Genomic DNA, 25810 nt, shown 5'->3' with positions numbered 1-25810 from the left:
ATACTAAATATCTTTCTTTCTAGCCATAAGTATTATTTGTCCACTTATTCATAAGCTAACTTTTAAGGCCAATCCATTCCATTATAGGTTGCAATTTCAACACCATTTCCATTTAACAATTACTTTGGTGACTAACAACTTAACAATGTGGATAAATAAAAGGGATTTGAAGGAAAGTAATCTCACAGGGTGATCTGATCATAAATTCCAAACTGGGCAGGTCACGGTGGGTAGTCACGCTCCTGGCCTATCACTTTTTTGTTTTTAATAATTTTGTATTTTTCAATTATAGTGGATATACCATATTATATTCCTTTCAGGTGTACAATATAGTGATTAGACATTTATATAACTTGTGAAAAGATCACCCCAATAAGGTTAGAACCCACCTGGCACTATACACAGTTACTATAACATTACTGACTGTATCTCCTATACCAGTGGTCAGCAAACCGTGGCTCGCGAGCCACATGCGGCTCTTTGGCCCCTTGAGTGTGGCTCTCCCACAAAATACCACGTGCGGGCGCACACGTACAGTGCAATTGAAACTTCGTGGCCCATGCGCAGAAGTCGGTTTTCGGCCTGGGCAAGTCTATTTTGAAGAAGTGGCGTTAGAACACTCAAGGGGCCAAAGAGCCGCATGTGGCTCGCAAGGCGCGGTTTGCCAACCACTGTCCTATACTGTATTTTACATCCCTGTGACCATTTTTATAACTGGCAATTTGCATATCTTAATTCGTTCCCTTTTTTACCCATTCCCCAAACACCCCTCCCATCTGGCAACCATCAAAATGTTTTCTGTATCTATGAATTTGTTCCTGCTTTGTTTGTTCCTTTATTTTGTTTTTTTTTTAGATTCCACATCTAAATGAGATCATATGGTATGTGTCTTTCTCAGTCTGACTTATTTCACTTAGCGTATACCCTCTAGATTCATCCATGTATTGCTGATGGCAAGCTTCCATTCTTTTTTTATGGCTGAGTAATACTCCATTGTACTAGTATACTAGTATGTGTACCACATCTTCTTTATCCATTTGCCTATCAATGGAAATTTAGGTTGTTTCCATATCTTGGATATTGTAAATAAAGCTGCAATGAACACAGGATGCACATGTCTTTTCAAATGAGTGTTTTGGGTTTCTTCAGATAAATACCCCAAAATGGAATTGCTGAGTGTATGTTTTAAAGTCTATTTGTCTGGTGTAAGTATTGCTAACTCAGCTTTTTATTTTTTTTTTTCATTTCCATTTGCATGAAATACCTTTTTCCACCACTTCACTTTCAGTCTGTGTGTGTCTTTCGATATGAAGCGAGTCTCATGTAGGCAGCGTAAGTAGGAGGTATGTTTTCTTATCCACTCAGCCACCCTATCCTCTTGATTGGAGCATTAATTCCATTTACATTTAAAGTAATTATTGATAGGTATGTAGTTATTGCCATTTTATTATACATACTAGAGGCCTGGTGCACGAAATTTGTACATGGGGGTGTGTGTCCCTCAGGCCAGCCTGCACCCTCTCCAATCTGGGACCCCAGTAGGATCGGGCCTAAAAGGGCAGTCGGACAACCCTCTCACATCCAGGACTGCTGGCTCCCAACTGCTCGCCTGCCTGCCTTCCTGATTGCCCCTAACCACTTCTGCCTGCCAGCCTGATCACCCCCTAACAACTCCCCTGCCAGCCTGATTGCCCCTAACTGCCCTCCCCTGCAGGCCTGGTCACCCCTAACTGCCCTCCCCTGCAGGCCTGGTGCCACGAACTGCTCTCCCCTGCAGGCCTGGGTCCCCCCCAACTGCCCTTCCCTGCAGGCCTGGTCACCCCCAACTTCCCTCCTCTGCCAGCCTGGTCACCCCTAACTGCCCTCCCCTGCAGGCCTGACCCCTCCCAACTGCCCTCCCTTGTGGGCCATCTTGTGGTGGCCATCTTGTGTCCACATGGGGGCAGCCATCTTTGACCACATGGGGGCAGCCATCTTGTGTGTTGGGAGTGATGGTCAATTTGCATATTACTCTTTTATTAGATAGGATTTTCTTCTTAAAGAAGACCCTTTAACGTTTCTTATAATACTAGCCTGGTGGCCAAGGTCAGCTGACGCCTGTGCCCAGAGTCACCTGGTCGGAGCTACAAAGTGATCTGTGGTTGGTAGTTGCCTGTGCTGGGTTTGTAGGCACCTGAGAGAGGCTATGCTGCCAACCGAGGCCAGCTACTACTGGTGCCAAGTTTGGGGCCACTTGGCAAGAGGTACAGGGCATGCTGAAGTAGACACTGCCTGTTTGGGGTTTGGGTACTTTTCAGAGATTTTACAAAAGTCCTCAGCATAGGCTCAGGTCAGCCGCTTGTCAAGAAAAGCAGTGGAAAGAGGTTCAGGCTTGTGAGTGAATTGGAGGGGGAGCGAGATCAGTGCTACCCTGGTTAACAGAGGCTCAGACGAGCAAGCTGGGTGGGGGAGGGCTCAACAAAGAAACAATGGTGCCTGCCCTACCCCAGAGAGCGGCCCCTCCAGCCTCGCCCGCAGCCAGGTAATTCAGTTCCTCCAGGTATGTCCCTGTGCTTTTCGAGCTGCTGTCCCTACTCTGGGCCCTTTAAGAGGACCTGGGATTTGAGCAGCCCTCTGTCTCACCCAGAGTCCCCACTGATTTTCACAGCCAGATGATGTGGTTACTCCTCTTCCTGCACCGGTGATCCGGGCTGGGGAGCCCCGTGTAGGGCTGGGAGCCCTCGCCCCTCAAGTGGGACCTTCTAGCCAAGTTATCCTCCTGATTCTTAACCACCACACATACTAGTAGGTATGGGACCAGCCTGTTCCGTGTCTCTGCCCCTCCTACCAGTCTCAATGTGGCTTCTTCTTTATATTCTTAGTTGTAGGACTTCTGTTCAGCTAGATTTCAGGTGGTTCTGAATGATAGTTGTTCGCAGTTTAGTTGTAATTTTGATGTGGTTGTGGGAGGTTCAGAGTACCACATTCACCTTAACCATCGCCTTGACTGGAAGTCTCCAGGCCTATGACTTCTTTAGTTTTAAGCCAGCCCTTCCATTGTTCTTGTGTATCTAGGTTAACACACCTTTGAAATGCCAGAAGTAATACCCCTTTAAGGGGGTATTAACCCTCAAGAGAGCACATAATGTTGTTAACTGTCCTGTAATCCAATCCTTGCCTTGCTTTCTCCCACCTCCATGTATTTCCTTCCTTAATGTCAAATGCATAAAAGAAGCTGAAAGACTGTTATTCTCCAGAGCATTTGAGATCTTGCTCCCTGGCATTTGTCATCAGTTTGCCCCAAATAAGCTTATAAAAAATATCCACAGGTTTGGACATTTCTTATGTTGACAATAATACTAATGGTTTATCAACATTTATTTGTTTAGGTCAACTGTGAATGCATAGCTGGAACAGTAACTTAATCTATGAGAAATTAATAGTGATTTTTAAATGTCAATATTTGCAATACACCATTCATTTTCATAATGTCTTGGAAGTACATCAAAGGACTTTATACTAAGACTCATAAAATGATTATTACTCGATTCCTGTTCCTCTTTCACTTAGAAGCAATCTGCTTAACCCAAATACTCAAAAGAGTTGGAAAACTGAAATATTACATTTTTTTGTAACTATTTTGACAAGGAACTTATATATCATCTTAAAAATGTATGAGGGGGATGTGTAGTCTGACATTATTTGGTAGGGTGGGGTCTGTAAGCAAAAACATTTGAAAACCACTGCTTGAAAGGGCTTGCAGTGGTTTAGCCTGGACCAGTGGTCAGAAAACCACGGCTCGTGAGCCACATGCGGCTTTGGCCCCTTGAGTGTGGCTCTTCCACAAAATACCACGTGCGGGCACGTACAGTGCGATTGAAACTTCATGGCCCATGCGCAGAAGTCGGTTTTCGGCCTGGGAGAGTCTATTTTGAAGAAGTGGCGTTAGAACACTCAAGGGGCCAAAGAGCCGCATGTGGCTCGCGAGCTGTGGTTTGCGGACCACTGGCCTGGACCAACTGACCATATGCCTTTAAAGTTTTCAGGAGCTGGAACTTTATTTTCTGGCCATTTCAGTGGGTATTCTTGACCCTAAATGGCAGCCAATAAATGCCAATGGAATTCAGGTCCAGGATGCTGGGGTCTTCCCACTTTTCTGAGTTTTGTCTGGGATGGTATGACCCGAGGCTCTCTCCAGCATGTTTCAGGGAGCCAGGCTGCCCCCCATCACCAGCTCTTCCCATCCTGAGTGCTGCCTGAGAGCCCCCCCGTAACCTCAACTATAACCCCCGGCTGTCCCTCCCAGGTGGGGCTTGGCTTAGGAGCGAGCTATCAAGAAGTCTGGTGCTTCTGACCCACAGACTATTCCTGTCTCTTTCAGGAAGCCCCACTCACTTGAACCTCTGAGACCAGGGTTAAGGTGAGGTCTGAGGCTCCTCCACGTCTCTGCAGCCCAACTTCTAAATGGGAAGCACAGCAGAACCACTAAATGGGTGAGGGAAGCTGGCAACACCTGGGTTCTAATCTCAGCTCTGCCATGTTTAACTGTCTTCAGAAAGGCAAGCTATTAGACCTCGTAGCACCTCAGTTTCCCTACCTATTAAATGGTGATAGCAATACAACCATTTCCTAGGGTTATAAGGACTACACGCAGCACTGAGCTGGCGTACAAGAGTTCAATAAACAAAGTGACTATTATTAATATTAAATGTGAGGTTTAGAATTTAAAAGTAAACTCAGTAAGGGAAAAAGTGGGACTCAGTCGACAGGATGCTCCCCCCTCAATGGAGCGCCTCTGAAGGCACAGGGTGGGGGTGAGCCCAGGCTCTACTCCCAATGACGGTGGCTGCAAGTCACCTCTGGCAAGGACAGCCCCTCACTGTGGGCGGCTGCCACCCTGACACACAGCCGCTGGGCAGGAGACCCCATGGCTTGCTTTCCCCCACACCTGGGCTTGTCCCAGAAACACAGGAGGACACGGGGGAACCTAGTCACACAGAGCCAGCAGGACCCTGTGCACACCTCCCCTGTACAGCGTAAACCCCCTTCCCTGAGTATCCCCCTCCCCGTAGGTGGGTGGGAAAAGCAGAGAAGTGGCCCAGGCCCCTCATTAACCCAGCCAGGAAGGAAACTTACTTCAGGAATAAGGGGACAAAGGAGGACCGGTCTGGCTTAGCATCAATTGCATCTTCGCTTGCTGACTCCCCAGCTCCCTGCTCCCCGACGGAGTTCTGATCGATAGAGTTTTGATCGTCTGCCATCTGGGAGGAGAAAAACAAAACAGAAAATTGGTATCCAGTGAGATGTTTTTAAATAACACTCAGTAGGTGAGGAGGTTTCTACTTAAGCTTAGAGATAAGCACTCTTGCACATGGAGGCTCCTGGGCTGCGCTCCTGCCCCCATCAATTCATTCAAATACTTGAATGCTAACTCTATTCCAGGCATTGTTCCAGAGCTAACTCTATTCCAGGCATTGTTCCAGAGCCGGGTATACAATGGGGAAGAAAACCAAGTCCTTGTCCTCAGGGAGCCTCTAATCCAGCATCCATGATTTTGTTAAGTGTTCCTTGTGTACGAGAAGCTGTGGAAGGTACACAGGTACGTTAAGGTTTGTAACAAGAAACTCCCCTGGATTCCTCACAGGTGAGAAGGTGCTCATCCTTTGCCAGGCATCGCTCAAACCCAGTTCAAAAAGGAGCAACCTGCAGTATTAAGCTCTCTTTCTGCTTCACATGATTTTCCATGTTTTCCCAGAACAGATTTCCTCAAGTCTGTCTGGTGCTCGATCGTTTTTAAGAGATCCCTAAAATATACCATTTCAAATCTAACCCCACTCCTTGGACTTGAAGGCCCTTCAAACTATGGCCCACCACCAGTTTTTGTAAGTAAAGTTTTATTGGAACACAGCCACACCTATTCACTGATGATCTGTCTGTGGCTGCTTTTCCCACCACAATCAGAGTTGAGCAACTGTGGCAAGAGATAACGTGGCCCGTAAGCAGCAAATATTCACCACCTGGCCCTTTACAAAATAGGTGCACTGACTCCTGATCTAGGAAAAGTATCAGCCGAGGATCCCCTACTCACCTACCACTCCCTCTTGGAGGTAAAAATAACAATATAAGAATGGAAATTCACATTTAATGTTGTTTTATCAGCATTATCTTTTTTAAAATACTGCCAATAAACACTGTTAGGTCAGTCTTTTGATAATTGCCTTTTTAAAAAAAATCTTTTTTTGAATGATTTTAGAGAGAGAGAGAGGAAAGAGATCGATTTGTTGTTCCACTTATTTATGCATTCATTGGTTGATTCTTGTATGTGCCCTGACCAGGGATCAAACCCGCAACCTTGGTGTATCAGGACGACACTCGAACCAACTGAGCTACCCGGACAGAGCAATAACTGCCTTTTGACAGCTGAGGAAGCCGAGGCTGAGAAAGGCTAGTACTTGTCCCAGGCCACATAACTAGTAAATAGTAGGACTCAGACCTTTAGCCAGCAACAGGCACTTCAGAGACCACCCCTCACCATCACACCACTTAGCTCCCAGCTCCCTAGTGCCCTTGGGCACACTATGCTCATCTCGGGTTCTGTCTGGACTCATGGTTGGTTCTCTCCTTCTAGAAGTCAGCACCCACATGTTTGCTGGATACACCCTCTTTGCCCAGCTGGATACTTCTCAATCTTCAGAATTCAGCATATATGGCACCTCTGCAGAGAGGTCCTCCTTGATTACTCCTATCCCACCAGTCCCCTTCCCCAACCACCCCCCCTCCCTTCCAATTCCTATTCCCTTTACAGCCCTTGTGTTTGTCTTTTTTTTTTTTTTTTTATTGCACTCTGCTTATTGCTTGGCCCAAACATGACAATGTAAGTTCATCATGGCACAGGCTCCTGGCACACAGAGGTGCTTACTAAATAAATATTAATTGAATGAAAAGCTGGGAAGAGAATTCGCTAGAAGTGATGCAGCTGGTCAGAAGCAGTTTGCTTTCTAGTCCTTTGCCCTAAATCAAGTCCCGTTTCTTTCCCCGTGAAGGGATCGGCTCTCCAGAATGAAGGCACCCCTCTTCCAGACCCTAAGTCTACTGGCCCCAGTCTCTGAGCCACTGCACAGACCACAACACGGTCGGCAGATGCAAGTCTGCATTCCTGCTGGGCTCACTCCGGATGTTCGCCAGATGAGGAAGCTGAGGCTGAAGACGGTTCATAACTTGACATTGATTTGACAGAACATACGGTGTCCCGGAGCACAAGTGATGCCTTTTGGAAGGTGGGGAGGAGAAGGAATCCAGCTTAGGGGGAGGTGTCCAAGATGGCAAAGCACACGTAGGGGCCTGGAGCTCCAAGGGGCATTATCATGCCACGTCCAGCTTCCCTTAGGACTGAGCTGGACAGTGAGGAGAGAACTGAGAGGGAGGGGGAGCACCACCCAGATCTGTACAATGACCGTGAGAAGTCAGATGGCCATCCTGTTTCTTCTCAGCACATCATGGAGGCCCCCCATACCGTGGCCACCAACGTGTCTCCAGTTCGCAAGCAGATAGATTTTTCAGATTAGGACTCAAAAGGTTTCTCGAAATCAAGAGATAAATCCCTGTATCTTCAGAGATAAGGGTAAATCCGGGGACGCAGAAGTGCTCAATAGCTTTTATTTCATCTCCTTTATACAGACTTAATCACCTTTCAATGTGGATTGGTATTTAGCAAAGCACTGAAGTATTTTCAAAATTAGCAAGTTCAAAGTATGTAAGATCCATCAGAAAAAGATACTAACTTCAACATGTGGTGTGTAAGCCTTGAGCCTTTTGATATCGCTCATCTTAGAGGCTGGATCTAGGCTGTATGATGATAAAATGATGTGACCACTATATTAAAAAAAAAAAATAGGACGCTTAGCAAAGTAGCTCCTAAGAAAGGCAAACATTTAATACATTGGGACGGCAGAGAAGACTCATCGATGAATGTGTACTTGATGTCTCATGCGCTAGGTTGTGTGCGAGGACACGGAGATATGCTTTGGAGCACAGACCTGGTCCTGTCTTGTTGGGGAAAAGGCATCATTCCCGTAACAGGAAGCCACAAATGTGGGGCTGCTGGTGGGTGTGTGCGAGTACCAGAGGGACTGACTAAGCTTCAGAGAAATTGGAGAAGGTCTTAGCAGGAGGAAATGTCTGACCAGAGATCTGAGAAGGAGAAGAAGGGAGGGGTGAGCAGGCAGAGGGAACTGCACACTCATGGAACATCTGACATGCGTCATCCAAGGAGAGGGGTGGCTCATACTCCTTCTTCCCGGACACTTGGAGGGGGTTTGGGCTTAGCTACAGAGCGGTCACGTGGCGTTCAGGCCAATTTCCACAGCTCAGTAGTGGGAGTTTTCCGAAGATTTCCCTCCACACACTGTGCCAGAAGGGTGTTCTGTGGGAAATCTACAGCATCTTTCTGGGTTAATGCTGAACAGTCTGGGAGGGGAGGCGGGGCAGCAAACATCCCTTCTAACAACCTGCTGGAATGTATGCCTACCACAAGCCAGCGTGGTGGACTTGGCCCTTTCAAGTCTGCAAGGCTAAACATTCAGTGACTTTCTGATGCCTGTGGCGCTGGGCTTGATTTCTGAGTGAAATCAAGTTCACCCAGGGCAAAGGGCAGTGCCCGAGGGGGGTGCCTGACCCCAGTCACATCATTTCAGTGAAGCCAAGTCCTGGTGTTCACCCCTTATTTCCATGTGTCCTCACAGCCCACCATGAAAATCCAGGCCTGTCTCAGCTCCCCAGTCTCTGCTGAGGGCACACCTGGCCTTACTTGTCTGGATGTGTCCCCTTCTTGGGGCTCAGGCTCAAAGAGCGGTCATCCTGGGATACTGCATACTCAACTGTTAAATACATTTACCTTCTCTTAAATAAATCCATGTATAATATACACAAAGCATTAATAGTACCAGGCACTCTAGGTTAATTATTACTATTATCCATTATGACTTAAGCTATTTGCAGAATGAGAGCTTATCTTAATGATCCTTTCTTTGGTTCCAGTCACAGAAAAAAGCCAGGTACACGGCAGGCACGCAATACAAATCTATATATATATATAAAAGCCTAATATGCAAATTGTCCCCTTGGGAGTTTGACCAGGAGACCGGGAGTTTGATTGCTCGCTATGACATGCGCTGACCACCAGGGGGCGGCGTGGAACGAAGGAAGGCCCTGATAGGCCCTGATTGCCTGCCAGGCCTAGGGACCCTACCTGTGCATGAATTTTGTGCACCGGGCCTCTAGTTTCTTTATAAATGCTATAATAGAAATGCACTTAAAATTTTAAATTCTTCAATGTCCCAAATAAACTGTGGATAAAAGACACACAGCAGAACTAAAGGGACCCAGGGAGGGCCGTGGAGAGCCCAGTCATGGTAAACAGAAGATCAGGGGCTGAATCAGCTCCTCCACCTATTAGCCATAGGACCTTGAACCAAGTACTCAGTTTTCTCATCTGTAAAGTGGGCAAACAATAATGCCTCAGTCACGGGTGGCTGTCAGCTGATAGAAACAATGCACGTGAAATGCTAAGCACAGTGCAGCACCTTCTAAATGCTCAATAAAGATTCCCTATTATCACCACTGCCTGCGGTACTCAAGACCACGATAACATTCGACTATCAGTCTTCACTGGTATTTTAAAATTACATCCATATGTTACGCGGCTTTTATGGAAAAAAACTAAAACCCTCCAGTGATTATTTCCATGCACGCTTCGTTGGCGAGTGGTACACATCTGGCAGGAAATCACTTTTTTTAATGGGGGGAGGGGATGAAAATGCTTCCTCAAAAAAAAAAAAAATGACGTAATACATCTTACACCCCATTCTTGGCCCAATGAAGACACTCTTCCCAAAGGCTCAAAGAGAAGCAACTCTGAGGACCTCCACCTCTCACCTCCGGCACTTGAGAAGGGGGTGGGGGGGGGGGGGCGGTTCAGGTACCGCGCTGTCACCTGATGCTCAGGCACTGACAGGAGACTGGAGTCTTCGCCTGTATTGCAGAAGAAACTGGTTTCTTCAGGGAAGTTAAGTCACATGCCTAAAGCCACACAGCCAAGAGGAGGCAAAGCTGACTGTGGATCTAGGAAACGCCTGCCTATCAGGAATGAAGGCCAGGCTGTGTAGATCCTTAGGGAGGAAACAGCCTTAAAGAAAAAGTTAGGGCCACGCTGCCAGCCAGCCTAGAAGTTCTGGGGAAGAGGCCTGGGAATGACTCACACACCATCACCCACAGGTAATTTTACTGCCCCATAAATGGCAACCCTGACTACAAAAGGTGAAAGGTTACCAGGTAACTGGCAGCTCTGCCTTTCTTTTCACGTCCTCAAAGGATCTTCAAGGGCCCAGCACAAGGGTACCCCAACAATGATGACAGCTCACGTGTAGCACACTAAGCCTGGACGGAGGCACTGCTATGCACCATCATCAGCTCCTCCCATCCTCGCTGCAGCCTTTAGCCTGGGCTCACCATCATCCCCATTGAACCGAGAGGCCCAGGCCCCACGGCTGGCAAGCAGGGAAGCGGGGGGCTGGAACCTCCGGCCCTGTGACACCGGAGCCCTTGCGGTCATCCCTGCGAGAACCGCTCCTTCCCTTCTAAATCCACCGCTCCTTTTCCCAAACTGACGAGTACCGGGTGACGCCAGCCCGCTGGCTAGGAGGGAAAGGAGATCAAGCAAATCAAAGCGAGCGGTGCTGGGGGCCGCGGAGAGTCCTCTCCCCAAAGTTGCAGCGCAAGCGGTCGGGCCGCCCAGCGCCCCGGGACCCAGCTTCTCGCGGACTGTGGTCCCGGCGGCCGGCAGAGCACGCGCGATAGAAGGGAAGGCGGAGCGCGCGGGATGGAAGGGAGGGCGGAGGGGCGAGGAGGCGCGCCGCCGCGGCCGGGCGGGAAAGTCGAAAGCGCGGGCGGGACCGAAGTTACCGTTCCTCGGGAGCCGGGGCTTGCGGCCGTCACTGTCCCGCTGCAGCCTGCATCTGGCCGCGGGCACTGAAGCGAAAGTAAAAGTTCCGCAGTGGGAGGAGTCGCCGGGATGCACGGGGGCACGCGCGGCCAGGCGGAGCCGCGGGCACCGCCCCCCGGGCGGCTCGGCGCAAAGCCGGCGGTGCGCACCGTCGCGGAAGAGCGCGCCCAGCAGCGGACTTTGCGCCGCCGTCGCGCGCCTTGTCCCGGGGCGGCGGCGCCCAATGCCGAACGGGCCGCGCGTCCCGGGACGTTGGCCGCGCGCAAGGTGGCCGGGCCAGCGCGCGCCCTTTCCCCGCACAGCTCCCGCCGCCCAGCTGCCGCGCGCAACGGAGAGCGTGCGGGGTCGTTTGCGGAGATCCGTGAGATCCCGCCGCCGCGCTCGCGGCCCCCAGGAGGGCACGTTCGGCAGACATGGCCGCGCGCAAAGTTCACCTGGACAGCGCGCCCCGCAAACCTGCCCCAACCACGCACACGGGAGAGCGCGCCCTGCAGGCTTCCCGGCGCTCAAAGATGGGCGCTCTTCAGAGTCCTGCCTGCCTCCCCCCCGACAATCAACCGCCCTCCCCCCGCCGCAGCTGCCTCCAGTCTACCTCTCGACGTGGGCCTCGGGACTCAGCCTTAAAGGTCTTCCGCAGACGGACCTTTGACCCCTAGTCTGTGCGGTTCGCGCCCCCCTAACCCCCGAGAGCTCGCGCCAGCATCTGCAGAAACTACCTTCTTCCGAGACGGAGCCGCTCAGGCCTCACCGTGGGAAGCGCTGAGGTCTCACTGGCTGCCAGTCGCAGGGGCGCCGGTCTTCAGTCTTCGCAAGTGGGCGGTAGGTAGGTCGCTGACTCAGTTTTTTCTGAGCAAACGTGCATCACAAATCACAGCGAGCTGGCTGGATGTGGCACCAGTCACTCAGAAATACTTATTGAGCGCCCCCTGGGTGTAGCCGCGTGTTAGTCTAAAACGGGGAACAGTGCATTTCCACAGATTCCACTCCACTCCTAACCCCACAACCCCCATCTCACACACACACACACACGTGGCTTTTTCACCCTTGGCCCTCCAACGGAGGATTCCAATGCCTTTCTCTCCAGGACTCCTCAGGGTGCTGAGCAGCTGGTGAACTCAATCACCCTGAAGTGTATTTGAGAAGAAACAGTTTTTATTCTTAGTAGAGACACTTGCTTTTAAAGAACTATCAACACCTTGAGTGAAAGGAGGGAAACCTTTCCTGGTGTGACACCAGGTCAGAACCCCGCCTTGCCTTTTGGTTTGCTTGCTTTCCCCTGGGCCCGAGACTTGAATCTTGTCTCTAAAATCCCACCGGGTAAGGACGCTTTCTTGGTTTAAGAAGGACTGGTCCCAGGCAAGTGTAGAGGAATAATTATAATTTATTAACTTAAGTGAAAATCCTTTGGGACTCTGTGGACACGGACATGGCATGGACGTGGAGGGGAGTTAGCTCCCAATGGGGCAGAGCGTCCACCCAATGGGAGACAGAGGCCAACGGATAAATCCTTCCTTTTCCCTAGCACAGTGGTCGGCGAAGTGCGGCTCGTGAGCCACATGCGGCTCTTTGGCCCCTTGAGTTTTTAGCAAAGGCCAGCTTAGGAGGACCCTAATGAAGTTAATAACAATGCACCTACCTATATAGTTTAACTTTAAAAAATTTGGCTCTCAAAAGAAATTTCCATCGTTGTACTGTTGATATTTGGCTCTGTTGACTAATGAGTTGGCCGACCACTGGCCTAGCAGGTGTTCTTGAGTCATAGTTGTTTAGATGGCCCCTTGGAAGATGGAGATCAAGCGACCCAACGCACTTCATAGCAAATGGTGGCTCCTTTGAGAACAAACCCTCATATGGACTCTTCTCCTCCATTTCCTGCCCCTTGTTCCTGTTCCTCGGACAAAACACTTCTGAATAAAGTCCTTACACATAAGCCCTGGCCTCAGGTTCTGTTTTCTAGGGAACCAATCCTGACGGCCAGAGGCGCTCGTGTGCTCCTTGGCTAAGGCTCTCATGGCCTGACTCCATCATGGTGACAACGAGGGGCTCCAGATGTGAGAGAGTGGGATGGACATGGGGGACCGACCGCGAGCCGTGTCTGCCGAGAAGGTGAGGGCTGTGTGTACCTTACCCCAGCAATGAGTGTTCGCTCTGGTTCCTTAAACTGTCCCATTTCCACTTGGTTGGGGTTGCTTCTCCTCACAAAGTCTGATATCTAATAAGCGCCTTTAAAAAACATAAGGGGTGGCGTAAGTCACATCTAACATCTTTCATTTTGGCACTTCTGGTTTTCACAAGGGTGACTTGTAGCCGCTGTGGAGTGCCACCAACCACAACCACAGGCAGAGAGGAAGTAGCTTTTTCTCGAGATGAACTGACGGTGGTTCCTCACCTCCCCGCACCCCCCCCGGAATTGGGACAGAGTTCTTTCTTGGTGGTCATTGGGGCTTCCAACCCACTTCCCAGGTAAGGCTTGAGAAATTCGGCACAGAGTAGAGCATTCGGGGAGCCTTCGGGTCTTTTGTTCTTTGTCTTTGCTGTTCCTGTTGGCCCAGGCTGCCCTGTATGTATCCCATTTCAGAGTGGGAGTCTTCCTGAGCCTGGAGCCCCTACTGAGAGTCCCCTTCCCTCCAGGTGCTGAGATAGAGCGTGGAGCCCCACTATCTACAATGGGGGGCCTCCAGCTGCACCCTCTCCTTAGCGCATGTGATGCTAATCCTCTTCACTTGCTTTGCAGCCTCCTCCTCCCTGCTGGCTCTCCCAACGCAACACAAAAAAGTGCTACTGGCTTTTCTCCGCCTGCAGACCCCCCATCATCATCATCTCAGAACGTTTTGGCCAAAGGTCACTAATTGGTAGACTGCCAACCACATACTGCCCATGGCCCTGTTTTACTGTTTTGTTCCCAGTGTTTGACAAAACAGGGAGTTTCACGTGTAAATGCAGTCATCTGGCTTCTCTGGAAAGATCAGAACATTCGCAGTGTTGGGTACTCATGATAGTTGGCTGGGGTGTGTGCCCTCCCATTTGGAAAGGTTCCTACCACAACCTATGACTTCACCTCTGGCCCCGATAGGCATTTTGGTGAGAGTGTCCTGTTTATCTCATTGAGCCCGTGAATAGGTACTTTTCCATGTCAGTCCTTGTTCTAGGCCCAGGATAGGAAAAGACAACAAGGACCAAGGATCCTGTTTTGATGAAAGGAGACAGATAATTTTAAAAAGTAGAGGCACCGTATTTAAGATGTCAGGTGGGGGTAACTGCTATGAAGAATTTAAAACAGGATAAGGTTATATCAGGTTGGGTGCCATCTTTTTTTTTAAAATATATATTTTTTATTGATTTTCAGAGAGGAAGGGAAAGGGAGAGAGAGGGATAGAAACATCAGTGGTGAGAGAGAATCATTGCTTGGCTGCGTCCTGGGGATCGAGCCCACAACCCAGGCATGTGCCCTGACCAGGAATCGAACCGTGACCTCCTGTTTCATGGGTCCACTGTCAACCACTGAGCCACTCCAGCCGGGCAAGGTGCCATCTTTTTTTAAACTGTTTCTAGAAGGTCCATTTTAGGGTAACGTTTAGGGGCAATGAGGGGCTTCACAAAGCCAGGGAGAGTTTTCCTTCAAGCTGCCCCCCTCCAGGCCTGGGGGTGAGGAAATAAACAGGCCTTTTTGGCACAATAACATACCCGAGGCCAAAGCACCGAGGTGCTCCTTTGTTCTTATTTTTGCGTTCTAGCAGAAGCTAAACACAGATTCATATCTTAACCAGTTGCCAATATTTTTAATACATAAAGCTAAGATTCACATATGGCTTTTACCCCTACCGGGGCGTGAATCAGTCCTGCTTTTTATTTCCTATATGTTGGGGAGCTGGCCTTTCTGCTTTAGTCACCCTGTTCGCAGAGCAAGCCTTTCCAATTTGATCGCCGGGGGAGGGTGTGTCGCTTTCTCTGGGGTTCTTTTCTTGGGCTATGATCACAGCTAGTGAGAAACGACTCCATGCTGCCTACTCATGCCCCAGGATTTGGTCATCCACACAAACATGATGCCGTTGTGAGTTCATTTTTCTATTTAGAGAAGCATGTCAGCTAGAAATACCTCTACCTCGTTTCCCAGACGCATGCGTGTTGAGCGCGTGGCCAAAATAGCCCCTTGAGCAAGTGGCCGCTTTAAAAGCCATCCAGCTGCTGACTTCGAACTAGAAGGTCAGCAAAGGAAAGTGGAAGTTGGGTTCTGAACAATCACGGTGCCCCAGAGTTGAATAGCGGTCGGGATTTGCAAGACTTGAAGGACTAGACCGAGGCTTCTCCTTGGATTCTTTGCCTGTCGCCTGCCTCTGTCGCCTCCCCTGGGAAGTCAGGATGAATGTGCAGGCTTGCTCTAGATGTGGCTATGGAGTGTACCCCGCTGAGAAGATCAGCTGCTTAGATCAGGTCAGTAGACGTTGCTTGGCCTTTGGGAAGAATCACAAACGTGGGAACGTTATCTTCTCACGTAGGGACATGTGGATTCTTTTGAATCACCCCAAAAAGATGTATTTCTCACCCTTTTGCAGTTCTACCCAGTTCTAGCTATGTCTTCTATATTGTCTCAGAAAATGTCACTCATTTATATAACATACTGTAGCTGTGTGTTTTTAAATCACCATTTTATGCCTAAAGCTCTTTTTTTTTTTCTAACCCTGAAATATATAAGAATCCTGAGTCTGAAAGAAAGGGCTATTTTGGTAAATCTTTTCTATGTGATTTCTAGATATGGCATAAAGCATGTTTTCACTGTGAAGTTTGCAAGATGATGCTGTCGGTTAATAACTTTGTGAGTCACCAGAAAAAGCCATACTGTCATGCGTAAGTGTTCGATGGCCCTCCCCAACACTTCTTGAGTTTTGTTTATTTTTATTTTTTAACGAGTAGCCAATCAGAGGTTCAAAATCACGCACCCCAGGGGTAAATCCAAGAAATGTCTTCTCAAAGGTTTTTACTCACAATCACTGATGAAACTTAAGGCAGGACTTCATGCAGTCAATAAAAAGTTGAAAGTTTCCTATTTCTTCTTATAAGTAAAAGATAAAATCTACCCGCTATAACCATGTCAAACTATTAAATATTGTTCAAAACAATATAATTGCCATAATACAGTATATGCATATAGAGCTTTAACAGTTTTTCTTTTAAATAATTTCAGAATCCTTTTGTATTAGTTCAGAAAGTTTTTAAGTGATCATTACCAGTTATATTTGGTCTTTAAGTTACATATATTGAATTTATTTTATGTATTTATTTTCTTTAAGACTTATTGTCTGGAAAATCATGAGTTATTAAGTTTTCTATTAATTTTAAAAAACAATTGTGCCATTGAGATAAGTCACTCCATCATCTTGGAGAAAGTACATTTCCAATTTGACTTTATACCTGTTTTTTGTAGTCACAACCCCAAGATCAACACTTTCACGAGTGTCTATCAGACGCCATTAAATGTAAACAGGAGGAAGTCTCCAGGAGACCTCCATGGGGTAAGTTACTTACTTCTGAATTTCAAAACAGCCTTTAAAGAAAGTTTCTTAGCTCAGACACCTATTCAGTTTTCAAGTATGTGTCTAAATGTGAACTTGCCCATTTTCTTCACATACACACGCATGTAAGTGACAAATATTGCTATTGGTCCTACTACAGTATAGGGGCCAGTATCCAGGATAATTGTGCTTGAATATCTGAGGTGCTTGTATCCAGAGTAATCTTTCTGGTCTGCCAGCTTTCGACACATTGATGACACTTCATACAATAGGCCCTGTATATAACAGGAGCCTGATACATAAAACAACGTTTTTATAGTTGGAAAATGTTACAAAATCCTTTCCTTTGTTTCCCCCATAATTCTTTTGGTATAGATAAATTAAGAACCTCTAGTACGACCATTTTAAATCTCTCCGAACTCAGTAGTGCTTAAGATTATTTGCAGCCTCTCTTTCCCCTGGGGGTAGCAGTAGGTCAAATATGTTTTTATTTAGAAGTGATATTGGGTGGACAAGGAGGCCACGTTGATCAACCAGCCTCTTTTGAAAAACCAACAGTGGAGTTTTGTCAGATAACCAGCTATTGATTGAACACTTGAATTTATTAAAATGATGAATCATTTAACTTCTCCCCTCCCCAAACCCACCCCACCCCATGCCCCACAAGAAGTTCTTTGGGGTAGAGTTAGTGGCTTTCTAAAATTAGAAAATTACACATTGGATGGAAAGCGCTCTAGAAACCTTCCTTCCTAATGTTACCTCATTTCCTACTGACTCTCCTGCCTGCTCAGGCCACACTCCTCTCAAAAACAACGTGTATTAGATCAGCCTTAGCCTTATCGCGTGGCGCTCTACATATACCGTCAAGATTGCCTATTTTGCGAAGTACTTTGCACTAATTTTGACTTTTTTTTTAACAAGCTTATATAGCATTTACTGTACATTTTTGCTTAATTCATTTAATGTACATTGTAGTCCAATAAATTAAATGCTATTATTATCCTATTCTACTGGTGAGGGAACGGAGGCTCAGATTGTTATTCATTTATCATTGATTTCTGAGGATTCACGAGCCTTAAGAAGTCACAAGCAATCTTAGATTACTGAGAAGGCTAATTCCTTCAGGATTTTGTTTTCATCTCTTGATGTCTAAAGGCATCTACGTGATTATTTTAAAAATAAGTAAGGGGGTTGAGGACAAATATGTGATACCTTAATAAAGTAATTAAAAAAAATAAGTAAGTACTAAGACAGAACTTCCTGTTTGGTAGATGTGAATGAAATTTGTAGAAGAATGAAACATCTAGGTTCTTTTCTATCCAGAGAATGAACGTTAGCCCTTAGAGCTTCCTAACCCACGAGTAGCATGTAGGCCTCCTCCCCCTCCCCCCCCCCCCCCCCACACACACACACTTCTTCCTGCTTCCTCAGAATAATCCTGAATCTGGTGGAAGGTCTCTGGGGATAGACACTCCTCAGTGTGGGATTTGTGCTGTGGGAGGGGGACCGAAAAGATGTGGTTATGATTCCTTAAGTCAGTGGCTCTCAAGGAGAGCAATTTACCCTCCAAGGGACATTTGATGGTGTCCTTTTTGATGATCACAACCAGGAGGGGGACATCTGGTGGACAGAGATCAGCTATGCTGCTGAATATCCTGCAGTGCACAAGCAACGCTGCCTTCGTTATGCAGCGTTCATGGTAGCTTCTTAAATCCAAGGGGGAAAGCATGTAAAACCTCTCAATTTATATATTTTAAAATATACACATTGGAGCTGCATTATCAAGCCTAGAAAGTCAATGGTGGAGAGTGCCTTGATGAGGAACTAGATTCCCTGGGTTCTATCCCTGGCTCTGAAAACCCACTGAACCATTTTAGTGAGTTCACTTCTTTCCCCTGACCTTTCTCATCTACAAAATTAATGGTTAAACTTTAGCTTGTTAATATTGAAGGTTTGGGGGCCCCATTTTAAACCTCATAAATTATGATACTTGGGTTTAGACCTAAAACCTTTGGATTTTTTCTTTTATGATTAGCCCTTTTTACGTTCTCTTTAAGAAATCTTTGCCTATTTTATGGTCACAAAGATATTGTTGAGATGTCATACTCCCAAATTGATCTATACATTCAATGCAATCCCCAAACCCTAGGTTTTGTTCATGGAAATTTATTAACTAATTTTGAAATTGATATGAACATAGAGAAATTCTAGAATGGCCAAGAAATCATGAAAAACAAAATTGCAGGACTTAGGTTACCAGATTCCAAGACTTGCAACAAAAGTAGTAGTAATCAGCTCAGTGTCGTATTGGCATAAGAACAAATAGACCAGTAGCATATAATCCAAGGCCCGGAAATAGAACTTCTCATGTATGGTCACTCGAATTACAACACCGGCACCACTGCAATTCAATGTAGCAAGAACGATCTTTAAATAAATGGTGAGGGAGGGATTGGATATTTGCATGGAAAAAAATGAACCTTGTTACCTACCTCACATTGATGCACAAAGATTAACTAAAGATTAACTATGGATCAAGATACTAAGGGTAAAATTATAAAACATAAGAGAACACCTACTTGAATTTGGGGAGCCAGCATTTTTACAAGCTCCCTCGGTAACTGTTGCACAAACTAAAGTTAAGAATTGCTACTCGAATGTCTAGTGTTTACTGAGGTTAAATTAACCTGAACTCTCGTTGTGTGATAAGCTCATGGAGACTTGAAGTCCTTGTAGTTGCACCACTGAAGTGAGCTTTGCACACAGCAGGTGCTCTATACATGCTGCCCATCTGGTGGAACAGCTGAAACCACGAGGAGACTGACAGCACTGTGTTGTGGTGCAGGGAAGATGTGGTGCAGTTGAGACTTAGGAAAATCCTCCCAATTCAGCTGTAGATTATTTTCTTTCTTTTTTTTCCGATGGAAACATTACTGACAACATCTTCATTGGTAGGTTGATGAGCAAGACGATGGTGGAAGATTTAAATCGGTGTTTCAGTGGGACGTGGAATCCAAGGACGGGGCAACTACATCGAATGAGCGACCATTGGTGAACGAGGTGAGTTACGAATGGGTTTAGAAACGGAACAGAATGACACTCTATGCAAATGAAATGTGTTCTCATTACTGCTGGACAAATTCAGTTAGGTTCCTTTTATCCAGTTTGTAAATCCAACTGCCCGCTTACCTTTAGAACTCTTCTATGATATAAGTTCAATGGCTTAGGACATTAGGTTATTCTTTTAGTTTGAAAAAAATGAACATTTTGCTTAGCTGAGACCTGCCATATACCATTAGGAGAGTGTAGTTTTTAGAGAACTTCTCTCTGATGTTGACGATGTATGTGAGCATTGCTGGGAGGGTGGGGCTGGTTGGGGGAATCTTACTTACCAAATGCGTGTTTGTATGCATTTGTGTGTTTCCTTTTTAGAGACCCTATTGGACTGGATACGGGGAAGGGAATGCTTGGTGCCCGGGAGCTCTGCCAGACCCTGAAATCGTAAGGATGGTTGAGGCTCGAAAGTCTCTTGGTGAGGTAAGGGCCCTAGAAATTATTTTAGCCATCCGTTTGAATGCTCCTTTATTTTAAAGTGTGGTAGACAGAGTACTGGCCCCTCCCCCACAGATCCCCATGTCCTAATAACTGGAACCTGTGTCTATGTTACATGTCCAAAGGGACTTTGCGGAGGTGAATAACTTAAGGATTTTGAGATGGGAAGATTATCCTGGATTATTAGGGTGGCTGCAGTGTAATCACTTGGGTCCTTATATGGAGGAAGGCAGGAGGGTCGGAGTCAGAGAAGAGGTGACATGTCAACAAAAGCAGAGGTCAAGGCCCTTTGCAGCCAGAAGCCAAGGAATGCTGGCAGCCTCTGGAAGCTGGGAAAGGCCAGGAAACAGGTTCTCCCCGAGAGCCTCCAGGAGGAACAGCCCTGAGGGCCCGGCGTAGGTTTCTGACCGCCAGCACGGTGAGAGAGACCTCACTTTAGCAGGTTTCCGTGTGAAAAAGGCAGTGGTAGCCCAGATGGTGGAGATCCTTAACAATTTGCACAGAATCCCTTCCCGTCCTCCCCACACACCCGGGCACCTGCCCTTGGAAGAAATCACTTTGGAAAAGATGGTTAGTCTTCAGTGACTTTTCCTTTAGCGAATGGAAGGGAAACAACAGAAACACAACTGCTAAGTTTCTGTGTCTCATTAGGAAAACTAATCAGTAGAGATACTAAAAAAGCAAGGAGGAAAAGGTAGCCAACATTTTACTCCCAATGCTGTTACAAGCATGTCAGACTTCCGGCCCGCGGGCCACATGCGGTCCACAACGAATGCTTTTGCATCCCAGCCAGTATAACGGTATGTAAGAAACATTTTAATAAAAATTTCGTAACTTAATTTTTACAATACCCTGTTATACATAATTATTAATAATGAGCTACAACGTTCGCTAATGACTGATGACTATAATGGTGTTGTATTCATTTCTCTCACACACCTTACGTGCAAGTGCACCATTTCTCTCCACTAATACTAGCAGTGAATATTTTAGCAGCCAATTGCCACGTCATTAGTCTTGTACTGACTAATTATGTCAGTCTAGTCTTGTTTGGTGTGCGCAACAGGAAATATTTCGCATTTGGAAAACAAAACAAAAAACAGGTTTATTTGTGTTACGCTTATTAATTTGTGCAGTTATTCAGTGTCTGGTAAGTTAATGTTCAAGAAAAAATGTTAATTTTTATTAAAATGTTCTATTATTTTATGTTAACGATTACTCATTTATTTCAGCCCTTTCTATTCAGCATGCCTCTATTGAAATAAACCTATGTTTCTATGAAAATTAAAGCTTTTGTTTTATTGAGGCCCACATAAACTTAAACCTTGTTTATTTGGCCCCTGTTAGCCTTTGAGTTTGACATGCTTGCTGTAGAACTATCTCTAGTGGACAAGTTAAGGCAAGTCTCCTGCATACTAATGGGTCTGTTATCATACATGCCTTTGAATCAAAGAAATACTCATTGAGGTGTGTCAGGTTCCACATAATATGATGTCAGCATGGAAGGGGGAAAGTTTTTTACCTGGGGAATATTATTTGAAGGTGTGATTCATTTGTGAATCATAGTTCCCAAAATATGAATAACATTTTTGGATTCATTCCAGGTGGCTGAATTATTTTCCAGGTATCTTATAAATCCAGTTGCATTGGGTCTGATGATGCTTGCTATTGCCATTTTACTAGTTCTCATCCAAAATCATATTGGTTCTCATGCTGACCTTGGTTCTGACCAGCAGGAGTACACAGAAGACTATGAGCAACAGAGGGGCAAGGGGAGCTTCCCAGCCATGATCACACCTGCTTATCAAAGGGCCAAGAGAGCCAGCCAGCTGGCCAGCCAAGTGAGTGTGTTCGTGCTTAGTCACTATTAATTAATGCTAATTTTTGTTATTAGTATACCCCCAGGATTCAGATAACATGCAATGAGACAGTGCTTTTGGACAGAAGGCACCATTAGTGTGGTGTTAGGGAGACAACTGTGTTCTTGTCTCTCCCCTGTCAGTTATCCTCTGTGCCATGATTGGGCCGCATCCATCAAATGGAGAGAAGACCATGTGTCTCACCCAAAAACGGGGCCAAATAAGTTCTTGAGGTCACTTTAGCAATGAGAGACACTGGTTCTTATTAAGCGGATAGCAGACCATCCTGAAGAATAGCATAGCTTGCTGGTTAAGACCTCAGATTTTGGAGCCAGAATGCTGGAATTTGAATCCTGGCTCTCTCGCTGGCTGTGTGACCATGAGCAAATTACTTAACCTCTCTATGCCTCAGCTACTTTTATGCAAAATAGGGTGATGAAGTGAGTTAGCATTTGTTAATGTTTAGCAGTGCTTGGTACTCTCTTGGACTTTTCCTATTAGCATCATTGCTTTTTGAAGTGGAGCTCATGTAGCAAGCCATACAGACTCACCCCAGGTGTGTGTTCACAGTAGCCCCAAGGTGTAACTTCTGGGGAGCTCCAAGGAGAGGTTTTCACAAAGGCCAGTGAGTATGACCTTGACCCTCTACTGTCTCCTCAGGTGGAATACAAGAGAGGGCACGATGAGCGAGTCTCTAGGTTCACCACAGTGGCGGACACTCCTGAGCTGCTACGGGCCAGGGCTGGGGGACAGCTTCAAAATGATGTAAGAAATGATGAAGGTGGAGACTCAGTGATTCTCATTTATGTCTCCCCATTCTTTCCTTACTTGGAGAAGGAGGGAGGGGGAATGTGGGAGGCATGTCAGTCCTACACAGGGAACAGGGAGAACTTCCTAAGGTCAAGTATGGTCGGATCAGATAAGTCAGCTCACATAGACCTTGTGAAAACTCATGTTTAGAGAGAAAACTTGAGAATAGTATTAATGACAAATCAGACGTCCCTGATGAATCTGAAAGAATTCATTTTGTATTCTCTCCTTGTCACTGAAAATTATAGACCACAACTTCTAAAGAATTTCTACCACTTTTCATAGTCTCGTTGCTCCATAGGATAAGACCAAGAACTCACTCTTGTTCTGAGTGGGAAGCTTAAACACAAGTTCAGGTTCAGCTGCACAAGTGGCTTCTATTTGCCTTGGGCTGAGAAGCCTCTCTTGTCTCCCAGACTTGACTGGAAGCTCCTCAAAGGCAGAAGCCGTATTCCTCTGCCCAGCCCTTCACCTGGCCCACACCAGGTGCTGCACACACACCTGTTGAATTCTACACAGAGTCTCATGTGCCAGGCACTGTGCCAAGTATTGGGAATAAGAAGGTAAATAAGATGCACAGGGCCCATCCAGCTATAACAGCTGTGACATAACAGCTGTGACTAGGGGATTGCGGGGTGTTCCAGGAGCCCTTAGCAAGGCTTCCCACCCTGATTGCCTGGTAGATAGCGGGATGGTGACATGCGATTCAAAGTTTGTTTTCGTTTTCCAGGTGATCTACACTGAGGACTATGAACAGCAGAGAGGCAAAGGCAGTTTTCCTGCTATGATCACACCTGCTTATCAGATAGCCAAAAGGGCCAATGAGCTGGCGAGTGATGTGAGTGTCCCCAGCAATGGTGTCCCGCTAGGGGAGGAAACAGGAAGTTACCTGGGCCTGACAAGTCCAACTTCCTATCTCCTTTTGCATGTGCTGTGGATCCAAAAAGTAGCTTTTCTTCGTGGTTGTCAATCAACTTCACTACAATCTGGCACTTTATGTCCAAGCACACTCCCGGGACCCAAACATAAAAAGAACATTCCACAGCCATTTAGGCTTACACTTCTGGCCTCTGTGCATAGGAGGCTGAATTCACCGGGTTTGTCCTTTCCCTTCAAACAGGTGAGGTACCATCAACAATATCAAAGAGAAATGAAGGGAATGGCTGGCTCAGCCACGGCAGCCGAGGGCACGTTGACGAGGGACTATGTGGACCAGTGTGGTCAGGTATGTGATAAAATGACTTTCTGGGAGAACGGCCCTTGGTGATGGTCAGTTATGTAGCCTGGGACACAGCCCATGGCCATTTCATCAGAGGTTGGGCCATGGCATATCTTTGCTCTATTTATGGAAGGTGGATTTTTCCAAGCCAGAAAGTAGGGGGCAAGCAATTACATAGGGGTCATCTTGAACCACTTAGGAAAACAGATTCCAAGCACCCTCCCCCCCTTTTTTTTTAAAAAAAAAAAATGAAAGACCTATATCAAGATGGTGGTTTGCCAAGAATACAGCATTCTCATCTATTCCCTGAAGAATGGTCTCAAGGACTAAGACTGGCTACTTTTAAAAAATATTTTTTTATTTATTTTAAAAGAGAGAAGAGAGGAAGGGAGAGGGAGAGAGAGAGAAACATCAATGTGATCGGCTGCCTCATGCATGCCCCCTACCGGGGATCCAGCCTGCAACCCAGGCATGTGCCCTGACTGGGAATCGAACCGGCAACCTTTTGGTGATTGACTTATATCATACAATTGATCCATTGTAATTGACCCAACCAACTGAGCCACACCGGCCAGGGCAAGACTGGCTACTTTGAACCCACTATTGAATAAGCACAAAGGGGATCAAAATACGTGTCTTGAAAAATTACTTAGTAGCAGGGCTCATTTTCGTAGAAAGTGGAGTTTCTTATCTGGGTTGCTAGGTAAAGCAACATTCCAGAGAATGCAAACCTTTTTCCCAGTTTTACTTCTTAAATGAACTGTACTTGAGAGGGTGTAAAAAGGTTGAGGTGACAATTACAAGCTACTTTTTATTTGCACATCCCTATTTTCTGGTACTAGATGGGTGTCGTAGGGTTCGAGAAAGAGAACATTATTTTTTCACTGCTGTAAGTAAAGAACATTGGAAGACCAATTGTGTGTACTGGAAGAGTACATTCCATGAGTTTAGTTAATATTTTCTTCTTAATTGGGCAGTTGTGTGAAATTTTGGCAGTAGGTAGACTCTACAACATAAATGACTCATTCAACATAATTAATAAAAGATAACAAATAACTTTTTTCTCTTCTTCAGAGAAACAAGTTGCCCATGTGTGGGTACAATCATGTGAAGATAGTTTGCGGCTCCATTGCAAATGTCTGCCTGAGCAAAAATATTTGGTTTTGAATTAAAAAGGCCATTTTATGAAATTCCATAATAAGTTAGTTAAATGGTCTCTGAGTGCTTTAAACTCAGTGAGAATACTTCTTCTTTATTGATTTCATGTTTTAAATATGTTGTGGAGAAGGTTCAGGACAACTTTTAAAAAAATCCGTATTTGGCAAAAAATGATTTTGTTCTAAATGTGGGCCTGAGAAAGGAAGCATTCAGAGCTACTGGAAGACAGGAGGGCTTTCCTGGCATCCACTCAGAAAGGAATTCTCCATTATCCATGGGCCTGGGAGACTGGGAGAGTGTCTTGATTTATGTGGAGGAAATGACTATGATGATGATGAGAATAGTCACCGTTTACTTAGTGCTGATTGGGTACTGGGCCCCAGGAAGTGGCGCTGACTCCACAGTCTGCTGCCTTAACCACCACATGGTACCACTCCTGGGGAGATCACTGGAATGTCCAATGTAGACGGGCCTCAGTGGGAACAGAGTCTAGGAAAGATCATTGCTCATTCCCCACCCATGCAGGGAGGGGGACGTTACTGATGGAACATTACTGATGGAAGTTTTTGATCAACTCAGCAGGGTTACTTGGAGGATGATGACGAGCACAGAGGGAAGGGCAGCTTTCCCGCCATGATCACCCCAGCTTACCAGAACGCCAAGAAAGCCCACGAACTCGCTAGTGATGTAAGTACCACGTTGGGACCACCCGCAGATCCACAGA

The 25810-nt window shown here is 46.3% G+C and overlaps 2 protein-coding genes across 13 annotated transcripts in view; one reads left to right on the top strand and one right to left on the bottom strand.

The window, feature by feature from the left end:
* The window catches only part of CASP7 (caspase 7), a 31346-nt gene extending 19179 nt beyond the window's left edge, over nucleotides 1-12167 (bottom strand). Inside the window, exons 1-2 of one of the 4 annotated variants that reach the window (XM_079793087.1) lie at nucleotides 11695-12167; nucleotides 5116-5240 (exon numbers count right to left, since the gene is read on the bottom strand). In XM_079793087.1, the coding sequence (XP_079649213.1) occupies nucleotides 5116-5240 (125 nt within the window). In that variant the 5' untranslated portion in view covers nucleotides 11695-12167. The other 3 variants (XM_079793088.1, XM_079793089.1, XM_079793086.1) reach the window with 3 other exon arrangements.
* A 112-nt stretch (nucleotides 12168-12279) lies between these two features.
* The window catches only part of NRAP (nebulin related anchoring protein), a 66776-nt gene continuing 53245 nt past the window's right edge, over nucleotides 12280-25810 (top strand). For 2 of the 9 annotated variants that reach the window (XM_079793078.1, XM_079793076.1), the window contains exons 1-11: nucleotides 12280-13084; nucleotides 13274-15409; nucleotides 15729-15823; nucleotides 16401-16488; nucleotides 19444-19548; nucleotides 19921-20025; nucleotides 21777-21881; nucleotides 22560-22664; nucleotides 23440-23547; nucleotides 23830-23934; nucleotides 25669-25773. In XM_079793078.1, the coding sequence (XP_079649204.1) occupies nucleotides 15338-15409; nucleotides 15729-15823; nucleotides 16401-16488; nucleotides 19444-19548; nucleotides 19921-20025; nucleotides 21777-21881; nucleotides 22560-22664; nucleotides 23440-23547; nucleotides 23830-23934; nucleotides 25669-25773 (993 nt within the window). In that variant the 5' untranslated portion in view covers nucleotides 12280-13084; nucleotides 13274-15337. Of the gene's footprint in view, nucleotides 13085-13273; nucleotides 15410-15728; nucleotides 15824-16400; nucleotides 16489-19443; nucleotides 19549-19920; nucleotides 20026-21773; nucleotides 21882-22559; nucleotides 22665-23439; nucleotides 23548-23829; nucleotides 23935-25665; nucleotides 25774-25810 lie in introns of all 9 variants that reach the window. The other 7 variants (XM_079793080.1, XM_079793075.1, XM_079793081.1 and 4 more) reach the window with 4 other exon arrangements.

The sequence above is a fragment of the Cnephaeus nilssonii genome (assembly GCF_951640355.1).
Source record: "Cnephaeus nilssonii genome assembly, chromosome: 16".
NCBI lineage: Eukaryota > Metazoa > Chordata > Mammalia > Chiroptera > Vespertilionidae > Cnephaeus > Cnephaeus nilssonii.
Note: the sequence above shows the minus strand (reverse complement) of the source record. Positions and strands in the feature narration are given on the sequence as shown.